At 38.7% G+C, this 10,931-nt stretch overlaps 2 protein-coding genes and 1 pseudogene across 2 annotated transcripts; 1 reads left to right on the forward strand and 2 right to left on the reverse strand.

Moving 5' to 3' along the window:
* Window positions 1-1,573: 1,573 nt before the first annotated feature.
* LOC117399791 (3-oxoacyl-[acyl-carrier-protein] synthase, mitochondrial-like) lies at window positions 1,574-4,891 on the reverse strand (annotated as a pseudogene).
* Window positions 4,892-7,442: 2,551 nt separating this feature from the next.
* Window positions 7,443-9,886, forward strand: LOC131736950 (putative nuclease HARBI1). The gene is made up of 3 exons (XM_059022922.1): window positions 7,443-8,629; window positions 8,717-9,108; window positions 9,747-9,886. Exons 1-2 carry the CDS (start codon window positions 7,933-7,935, stop codon window positions 9,103-9,105), a joined length of 1,086 nt encoding a protein of 361 aa, XP_058878905.1. The 5' UTR covers window positions 7,443-7,932; the 3' UTR covers window positions 9,106-9,108; window positions 9,747-9,886.
* LOC117400342 (uncharacterized) lies at window positions 9,262-10,701 on the reverse strand. Its single transcript, XM_034000171.3, has 2 exons — window positions 10,263-10,701; window positions 9,262-10,021 (listed from the first exon to the last, which is right to left on the reverse strand). The coding sequence occupies exons 1-2, from the start codon at window positions 10,699-10,701 to the stop codon at window positions 9,324-9,326; spliced, it is 1,137 nt and encodes a 378-aa protein (XP_033856062.1). The 3' UTR covers window positions 9,262-9,323.
* Between the last annotated feature and the right edge of the window lie 230 nt (window positions 10,702-10,931).

Here is a 10,931-nt window from a genome sequence, read left to right on the forward strand (position 1 = left end):
TCCAAGATTTGTGCTAATCAGAGTCTCTGAAACCAGACGTTTATGCAATGGTTTTCTTAGCTTTACTGTGATTGTTTTGACACAATTCAATCTTTCAAAATACAGCATTCCCTTGTTATTTGACGTATCAAAATTCATGAAATATTGAAAACAAGGAATTAGGAGTGTAGACAGTTAAGAACATGTAAAATTTACTGTCACCATGGAGTAAACGTGAAATAATAGAATTTTTAATATTATGATTGGACTGTAAAATAATGGGGAAACACTGTATACAAAACTAAGTTCTGGATATTGTACTTTTTGTTTTAAATAAATGTAAAGAAATAAATACATTTTCTTTCCTGTTTTGTAATGAACCAATAATAAAAATAAAGGACCAAGAAATCCAGTCCTGATACAATAAAAATTGAATTATTTACAGTATAAACAAATACACTCAAACTACACTCAGTTCGCCCATTGTAGCCGCAAAAGACGTCCAAACTGTTGTTGTCATAAGACGGGATCTAATGAACCTTGGCTTGCTTGAGAAGTATTATACAGTATACCTGAAAGTGTATTGCCAAGTTAAGACTAACAAGGGATATTGAGCAAAGCAGAGGACTAAATCTGAGTGGAAATTGATTAGTTTAACCCTGAATGATCACACAGCAGAACAATGGAGGCCATCCTAATGTTTCAAATGGATAGATATAGGCTTGTCTCATGTCAGAACCCCCAGTGGAGGTTCAGTTCCAGCAGATTTACAGACCCTCCTCACCTCCAGGTTATGGTTTATAAAGGCATGATATAACTCAATGGTGAATGATTTTTTTTTCACACACTCCTGCTTTCCATTATATGTAGAATAACACTTTTGAAATATGGATTTATTTCCCCTTGGATAGCTGCTCTGGCAGAATAACAGCTTTCCAATTTTTTTTAATATTTTTTCAGGACTGTCTAAGAAACATGTGAATGGCAGGAGCCTGTTATCTGGACCTAATAGAGCTGAAAAAAGCCCTATTGCAGTTGATTTGAACCTTGGAAGCCTTGATGAAACAAAAAATAAAGAGACAATGATGCACCGAGTAAAATCCAAGCAGTCCTGTACCATGATTACACAATCTTTCAAAATAATTTGTATCTATTTCTGATGAGCAGTCAAACTACACTTTGAAGTAAGATCAAATAAATATGTTTTATTGACTTACAAAAAATATATACATGTCTATGAATGTATTATATAGTCAGGGAAATATTGGATTAACTTATTGCATGAATGATTGCAGGCCCTTTTGCACTTCAAATATATATATATATATATATATATATATATATATATATATATATATATATATATATATATATATATATATATATATATATATAAGGGAAGATAGCCATATTCTGAAAATGGCCTCTTGATATGGCGTTTAGGCCTTGAGATAAGAGAGTGAAGTGATGTGTAATTCTTTTTCAATGATTTATTTTGCTGTGGGCTTTAAGTATCTTGCAAGATCTCAAATCAGATGAAACCTGTACAAAACCTTGACTTTCTTACTAAGGATCAAAGAGACAATTGCACTGCTTCACTGGAAACAAGACGTTTATTGTGGTTTTTGGGCTCACCTGTCAGTCATCTCCATTAAGTTTCCTGTTCTAAATCTTTTTAAATACACTGTTGAGTCAGTGCATCACAGCAGTTTAAAGAAGCATTTTATAATTTTATAGATATTATATCTTCCACCTATTGATTTATGTCAAGTAAGTGAAGTGCTTTAGGCTGCTTTCTGTTTACTAGAAGGCTTTTTTCCTCTTGCAAGTATGAAACAGCTTCTGCATGATATGAGGATTTGGACAGAGGAAATCAAAATGTAAACAGTCATATACCTTCTGTCTTCCATAGACTCTCCCCTGCATTTCACTGAATTGAAAAACTGCTTCCGGCGACTGCTTTCCATGAAAGGTTAATATACTATCTTGTTTAGCCAATGAACCCTGGTAAGTTCACAAAGAGATTTGTATGTGAAAGGCCCAGTACTGTCTGTAAAGGGTGCTCCAAAGGTCCAGCAAAATATGAGTAGTCATTCAATGCAATGTATTAACATTTAGTCCCATGCAAAACCGTAATAGGGCTTGGTGATCTATAGGAATTATTTTATGAAGTGCATATGGGGAATAGGCAAATCTCCACAGTATCTTATCTTGGTCCTTTACATGTCTGTTTCAGGATCCATTTGGCAGCAACGACAACAGTTTGATTTCCCCATACATGGTATGACTTTGGTAAAGAGGGGTTTAAAAAGACAATGGCTTACATATGGCTCCAGAGGTAAGGGGGCTAAGTCATATATACAGTACTACAGTATATATGTTACGTGGCATGTGATGTTAATTACTGTATATGTAATTAATAACATGTTGCACTGCTGTTTTCAGTGGATCATGAAGTTTAAACTGGACTTGATAATGCATAGTTAACAAACTACTGTATTTTTTTGTTTCTATGTTTAACAGAAAGAACCACCACCATAACAAAACATGCTTTTCACACATGTATGAGGAATGGCATTGGGACTGTAGTAATACCCTAGATTTGTCAAAATCTTTGGTTTGTGTATAGATTCACACTAGTTTTTCTCCACTCTTTAAATATCAATGTTACATACTTCAAAAGTACTCTTCTTATTATGAATCAGCACCATCTGCTGTTCATCTATTGCCTGCTTAGTTTTCAACACATTTACAGGAACTTGTCAGTCACGGCATTTTACATGTCTTAAAATATTCTGAATAATACAATAATATACTCTATGTGCATGTGAAAATGGTATTTAATAGTATTTATAATCCAACCTCAACAATGTATGTGGACAATAACATTATCTTACCAGAATTTACTAAATTGTAAAATGTAATATGGATTATCTTTTGGGGTTGTTATTGTTAGCTGTGTCATTTAGATCAATGACATAAAGATAAATACCTGTAAAACTAAAGTATAATATAAAATAAGGTTTCTTAAGCACTTAAATTCTACAAGACCATACTGGAAAAAGAGTGTTTGCATTAGTGCCCCCAAATCCAAATGAGTTGGTAAGTGCAATCCATCTGCTGGCAGTCTTCCACTCCTGGGCTGTGCACGGAATGTAATTCAGGTCAAACCCAGGGTCTGTCCTGTCAAGATTGAGAGTAGGGGGTAGTGTACCATGGTAGCACGCCAGGGCAGTGAAGGCAGCCTCTAAAGCCCCTGCGGCTCCCAGAAGTTGCCCTGTTGCACCCTTAGTGGAGGAAACAGCCAAAGAGTGGGAATTATTTTGGAAAAGTCTCTTGATAGCTTGGTTCTCAGCAGCATCCCCTAGTGGAGTGGATGTTGCATGTGCATTTATGTAGGTTATCTCTTCAGGGTGTATGCCAGCATCTTTAATAGCAGCAGACATGCACCTGTAAATAAAATAATTGTCAATTTGTGAAATACTAAAATAAAAACCCATTGTACACTAACTGGCCAAATATTTTCTACCAGTATCAACAATAAATTTAACTTAATCCAAACCACTGTTTCCATGTTAAAAAAGGAGTGGTTATACTTGTTATTCAAACTGTATTCCTACTTTCATTATCTTAGAGCTATTAACAATATAAGAGACTGATTGTACTGCACATAGAACACCAGTGGCTGTGGACTATAAGCTGAAACAGAGACATACATTTTCTGACAAAATCAAGTTCATACATGGCAGGGAGGAACTACAGCTAACGAAGGAGGATAAATAAATGAAATATAAACATAAATGAAATATAAACATACCTAAATGCCCCATCGCCATCAGAGCTTGGTGCTGTCATGTGACTGGCATCACCAGAAAGTCCATAACCCAGCACTTATGCATAGATCCTGGCTCCCCTGTCTACCGCATGCTGGTATTGTTCTAATATTAACACTGCTGCCCCTTCTCCCATCACAAACCCATCTCTCTCCGGGTGGAAGGGGCGAGATGCAAGTTTAGGTGTTGAGTTACAGCTGGTGCTCAGTGCACGGGCTCTGGCAAAGCCAGCAATGGACAGCGGACCAATGCAGGCTTTTGTCCCTCCCGCAGTCATCACTGCTGCATCGCCATGGGCAATAAACCTGGATGCATCCCCAACAGCATGTGCCCCTGTGGTGCAGGCAGTCGACACGGCATGATTGGGGCCTTTGAGCTTGTATTTGATGCTGATCTGGCCTGCAGCCATGTTGGCTAGTATCCGGGGCACAAAATAGGGACTGACTTTGTTGTAGCCTTTGGTCTTGAACATTATAACTGTTTCTGCAATATCCTCCAGCGGGACCATTCCCATGCCCACTGCTACGCCACTGGTTAATTTGTCAAGCTCACTCTGGGGGTACCATCCTGAGTCTTTCAATGCAAGCTCTGCCGCCGCTAGGGCCATAATTGTTGCCGGGGACATGGCCTTTATATCCGCTTTGGACACGAACATCTCCTCCTTGAACTCATCTACTCCATCTCCTCTTGGCACACAGGCTGCCACTTTGCAAGGCACATTTTTATAATCATCAGTCTTCAGATTTATAATTCCACTTTCCCCGCTTATCAGGCGGTTCCAGGGCAAAGAGTTGCCAACTCCAAGGGGAGATACCAGGCCTATTCCAGTAATCACAACCCTCCTTGGAGTCTTCTGGGCAACAGGGCTGCTGTACAGTCTCACTGGAACACTACTGTAACTCTGACTGAAACGGCTTGTGAGGCTCAAGAGGTTAAGAGGTGCCGATCTCAGAAACCGTTTTTGCTGTTTTAGCAGCATACTGGAATCATTTGAAAAAGAAAAATACACTGTCTGTGCTTTGCTGCTAAAAAAAAACAAACAAAAAAAAAACAACACACGACTTAATCTATAATATGTTATATATATATATATATATATATATATATATATATATATATATATATATATATATATATTGTGAGGCAGCTCACAAGTTTACCACCAGGAGTCGTTCATGGCAGGCTTGGTATGAGCCCACAGAGGTTGCCAGTAATGATCAGATGGACCTGTGGGCAGCATACATGCCTGCCATAACATCAAGGAGTTAACGGGCCAACAGGCTGCAGGTGTGGTTAGGTAGGCAATTATGGTTTGACTATTGTTAGACTATCATTGGCCTTAATTGGCCCACACCTGTAGCCTGTAACAGCCAAATGCCTGGCTGGTAAAAGGGAGCATGTGCCGCCAGTCTGGTGGGTTGTTTGTTTTGTTTTCCTGCCTGAGAACCTCTGGGGTTTATCTACAATAAGACCAGAATAGAATAACTGGAATCAGTGTTGGATAACGTTGTGGTCCTTTGCATCTGCAATTCCCTGTTCTCTACAGGGGCTATGAGGAATGACCCGTCCGCTGCTGGGATTCATAAAGGACTGGACTGCAGAGTAAGGGTAGGAGAAGGGTTTCCTAAAGAAGAAGCCAAGCAAGCTAGGAAAAACCCAAACCCCAGGTGGAATTACCTATTCACCAACTGGATGTGGTTATTGGTCCAGTTGGCTTACATCGGCATTTTTGTTTTGGTGGTTTTGTTTTGTTTTAAATCTTGTTTGAACTGTTTACTTTCTTTATGGACACGTCTCGATAACGCAGCTGACATTGCAGTATAAGAGCAAGCCTTATTGAATGCTGGAATAAAAACTTGCTTTGTTTTGGAAACTATTGTCTGTTTTCTCTGTGTGCACCCACCCGCTCACAATATATATAATATATAACAAAATCATATTTTCAAAAAACGCATAATGTGACAATTTAATGCCGGAAGCTTGTTTTATTAAATTTATTATTTTTAACTAAGAAGGCACACAATATAACAATGCAACCTTAACACATTGCAATAAGTGAGATAGATGTAACTGATTGGTTGAATAACGTACAATTCCCAACAATAAAATGTTTAAAAGGCCAACTCCTGTAATTCAACATTTTTTTTCACGTTACCAAGTTACAAAGGGTGCGTTTGTAAACTCAATCTCTCTTCGGAGTGCTTCAGAGCGTGAATGTTCTCTTTAGTTTTTGAACGACCTAAAACGGTTTAATACTATGATCATTATGCAGTTGTACCGTTCAATGGCTTTTTCTTAGACCGACATAACCCCATGTTTAATTTATATATTACACGAGTTTTCAACTCTTAAGTCTAATACTACTGTAATTATTACTGCTGCTCTTCAGTTTAATTTTTTTTTTTTTTTGGTGCGGAGCCACTGAATTTTTTTTTTTTTTTTTTAAAGAAAAACTGGTCAGTGCTAATTGGTGTTGAACAAGGCAAGCGTGTTGACTACTCCTCCGCTTCAGTCGCTTAAAAATGTAGAAACCCGAACTTAAAATATGTGGAATATCTTTTTTTTTTTTTTTTTTTCAAAAAAACAATAAAATGACAAATATAGAAACAAATAATAAAAATAGGTTTAGAATATAACCGCATCCACCACAGCGAGCCATAGACATTTTGAAAGTGAACGCTCTTGAGAATCCAGCTTTGAAGCTAAAGTCTATTCAGAAATTCATCTCCTCTGAGTTTTCGAAAGACACCACAGAGCACTCCAGGAGTAAAAATCAACACATCTAGTATGACGATAAATGTATTCATATTTACAATATAAAAAAGGATACAATCTTACATGAACCACACGTCCCCAATTTTAAATTACGTCTTTGTCTGTTTACAAAACTAGGACCCCATATGACACAACAAACAGCAGTACAACTACATTCAAGAACGCACCGCAAGTCAGTAAACTGCAGCAGGAAAGTACAGCGCCCCCTGCTGCACAAAACCGCATCATTGACATAATCAACCTGATTTTCAAAATGGGCAAAGGGAAAAACAGGTCGCAAAACACCTTTGCGACAGCAGATGGGTGGCAAAATGTATTTTGAAAAGTCTTATAAGCAGACATAATTTATGTGTGCGCGTGTCTCATATATATATATATATATATATATATATATATATATATATATATATATATATACGTAATGTGATTTTAAATATTTTTACTCAGGCGCTGCAAGAGACAACAATACATCCGGGGCCTCATTGAAAAGAGCCGGCATGTGTACTATGGTAACCAAGGAGACTTACCACAGGCCCTGAGTTATCTCCCAAAAAACAACCAGTTGATCGAAAGCTTGCGGGTTTTGCGAAGTACATCTCCATATTTAAAGCGCACTGGACAAATAAGTGGCCCTTCATTGTCCCTGTAGTAGACATTTTTCTCCCTGTCGCCGGGAGCTGTCCTGGGCCATCAAAGGGGAAACACACCGCGCACAAGCAGGGCAGTGTCGTCGCAGCAGCGAATTCCTTTTGTACCAGTTTTGAATCCCCTCACTGATAAATTAAGTATGTTTAAAAATTATTATTATTATTATTATTATTATTATTATTATTATTATTATTTGTAGTAGTCGTAGTTATTTGTATCATATTAATAGAATGCAATATTATTATACTGTGTTTCATATGCAATATTAAGCAGTGTACATTTTAAAATGAACTATTAAGTGTTGGTTGGATTAAAAACCTGGACCGTTGTTTGTCCCCAAGGACCTTAGATGAGAAGCCCTGCTTTAACAAAGACATGGCACACCAGCTAGAAAGTCTCACTCACTGACCTGGAAATCTCACTCTGGGATAGTCAACCCTTGGCATCTCTGTTAAGTCAATGGCGCAGTGCAATTTTAGGCTTTGCGCTTTTTGAAAATACACTCGCATTACAGCTGTTCAGCCATTACAGAAATTCATAATTGGTTCTATTTTCAAATATCGGCATATTTTCCAAGTTGCAAAACACTGATGTGCCCAGTAAGTACACCGAAATACACTCGCTAATTAAGACAAGACCCCAACCGTGTCTTATTTAAGGTGCGATCTCTGGCAAAGTTCCTCAGCTGTATTAAACAATGGAGGATATTGAAGCATTATTGAGTCTCAGAGTGCAGCAAGAGAGGGAAGGGAGGAGAAGACGACCTTACCCTCATCCCAGAATATTAAGACCGCGACCAACATATTTAGATCTAACTCCTATGCAGGTTCTGCGTAGATATAGATTAGATTCCGGAACAATAACAGAGTTGTGTGATATGTTGAACAGCGAGTTAGAATCGACAACAGCCCGAAGTCACGCAATACCTGTACCAGTAAAGGTTACAGCAGCTCTACATTTCTATGCGACGGGAGCTATCCAGACAACAGCTGGGGACAGATCGGGCATCAGTCAGTCGTCAATGTCAAAGATGCTGACTGATGTCACAAATGCACTATACCGTAGGGCAACACAGTATATCAAATTCCCCAAATCTGAGGCAGAACAAAATAATACCAAAAATGCTTTCTATCAATTGGCAGGCTTCCCTAACATATTAGGTGCCATAGATTGCACACACGTTGCATTATGCCCAGATTTGACTAATGAAAATGCATTCCGAAACAGAAAGCACTATCATTCCATAAATGTGCAGGTTGTATGTGATGCTCATTGTGTCATCACTGATGTAGTTGCCAAGTACCCCGGCGGATGCCATGATTCATTCATTCTACAGAACAGTGGTTTATTTAGAAAATGTGAACAGGGACTTCTAAGAGGAGGCTGGCTTTTAGGTAAGTTGTATTTGTCAGGGTGGCCTCTGAATAACATATTGCACTTGAAGTGTTTTAATATCTTACTCAAAGTATTTATGTTTGCAGGTGACAGCTCATACCCATTAAAACCATGGCTGATGACCCCCATTTTAAATCCAGACACAGAACCAGAAACAAAATACAACTGTGCTCACATTTCTACTCGAAACACCATTGAGAGGTGTTTTGGGATTCTGAAAAATAGATTTAGATGTCTACATAAGTCTACAGGTGAGCTACATTATGACCCTGCTAAGGTATGCAAGATCATTGTGGTGTGTTGCATGCTGCACAATATTGCCACTCAGCGTGGTCTGGAGTTTGCTTTGGAACATGGAGAGGAAATGCTACCAGGGGACACAGATGACAGTAACCATGATGAAATCCTACACGGCCCTGGACCACAGGAGAGGCAAATACGTGAACAGGTCATCCATGAATTCTTCACGATGTAGCAAGTATGATCATTTACCTTAATTTATATATATATATATATATATATATATATATATATATATATATATATATATATATATATATTATATAGACTCAATTCTAACACTTAATTACCATATGACCTGGGTAAAACACAGATATGTAACAAACATGCATTCATGTTTAATAGTTTTTATTTTGTGTTTTCAATGACACTACAGAATATTGATTAAATGTATTACAAACATGTAACATAGTGTTCTTCTAACCATTTGGTGGCTTCCCTTTCCCTGGGGCTCCTCCGCTGTGCCACGGCAAGTTCCTTGCCTTTGCCTCGGGGACGACCCCGTTTGGATGTAGAAGGGTACTGCTGGCGTTGGATGGTAGTTAGTGTGGTAGATGTCGAGGCAGTGCAGGGCTCTGGTGCAGCAGGGGCAGTGCAGGGCTCTGGTACAGTTTGTGCGTTGGATATTTTCTCCATTGCCATTACCATACGATTCAGTAATGTATTACTGTTGTGAAGCTCCTGGATTATACGCTCATTGGCACTTACCCCCCGGTCAACCAATATACGGATTTGTTTCATTTCTTCAGCTATGCCACACACAACCCGTACATGATTTGCATTTCTCATACTGATTTTTTTAATTCTTCTTTCAAGATCATTTAGACGGTCCTCTCTGGAGGGGTGGCGGCGAGTTGCAGGGAAAGGAGGACCTTCACCCTGGCTTTCAGAGGACTGGGATGAATTGGGCGACACCGCTGCACTTCTCTGTACTGCCCCACACTGCACTGTTTCAGCACATGTGGTCTCAGGCTGCGAGGACACCATTGCATCGCATTGAACTGATTGGGAGAGATACTGAGGGTGGTTCTGACATGTAACATCTGTCAGGTTCGGCATGTCCTCGCTCACTGGAGAAACCCTTCCATTCCCTGGGGACAGATCAATACATAACATACATTTGTTTATACTGATGAAGAAATGTCTCTATATAGGCATACCGTATGATCTAATGATTCTCACAATATATTTTTGGAACATGCAGTATTATTTATTACCACTCTATCAACACTTGATTGACCTTCCCAGATTCCTGTGCTGTAAGCATTTTGTACTATTACTGCATTAACATTAACTTTGTTGTGTGTGTAACACACACATTTATATAGTCACCTGTGTTAGGCATCTCGTCTCTCATTTCCTCAGATTCCATTAGATCAGCCCCATCATCTATCCCTGATACACTGACTGCATTGATCAGGGGACAAATTTTCATCTCCAAAGGTGTTAAGTGGGCTTGAGTCGATGGTCCTCTGCCTGTTCCCCTAGAATGTCGATTAGATGTAGCAAATTTTTTCTTAGTTCTGCGTTTTAAGTCCCAGAATCTTTTTTGGACCTCCTTGGTCGACCTTTTTATAGCAGATGTTGCATTTATCTTTTCGGTTATTTCGGTCCATATTTTCAGTTTAGCAGTTGCTCCAGACCTTTTGCCGAAAAGAATAGTTTGGTGTTCTAACACTTCATCAAGCAAAAGCTCAACTTGGGTGGCTAAGAATTTTTTTTTCCTTTCTTTTGGTTTCATTGTTTTCTTTTCCCTTGATTGCGATTCCATGTGCACTTCCTCAGTGTTTGACAGTGGAATGGAAGTCTTGGTTATTTATTTGTGACTAATTGGCTTGTTCAGATACCTGAAATAAATTGCAGTGGTGGTAAATAGTACTCGCCAAGGGCTTTGTGAGCACGTGGAATGCTTCTGTGCCTTTTTAAAATACAGGCGTATAAATAGGTGGCAAAAAAGTCGTAAAGAAAATGCACTGTCTGCGACCTCTATTTTTTCTCTAA

The sequence above is a fragment of the Acipenser ruthenus genome, chromosome 4, assembly GCF_902713425.1.
Source record: "Acipenser ruthenus chromosome 4, fAciRut3.2 maternal haplotype, whole genome shotgun sequence".
NCBI lineage: Eukaryota > Metazoa > Chordata > Actinopteri > Acipenseriformes > Acipenseridae > Acipenser > Acipenser ruthenus.

Bases quoted from the DNA above. Each gene is read 5' to 3' on its own strand.
- LOC131736950 (XM_059022922.1), top strand. From the start codon at position 7,933: ATGGAGGATATTGAAGCATTATTGAGTCTCAGAGTGCAGCAAGAGAGG. The intron at 8,630-8,716 runs GTAAGTTGTATT...TTATGTTTGCAG, and splicing joins AAGAGGAGGCTGGCTTTTAG to GTGACAGCTCATACCCATTA.
- LOC117400342 (XM_034000171.3), bottom strand. From the start codon at position 10,701: ATGGAATCGCAATCAAGGGAAAAGAAAACAATGAAACCAAAAGAAAGG. The intron at 10,022-10,262 runs GTGACTATATAA...ATCTGTCCCCAG, and splicing joins AGACGAGATGCCTAACACAG to GGAATGGAAGGGTTTCTCCA.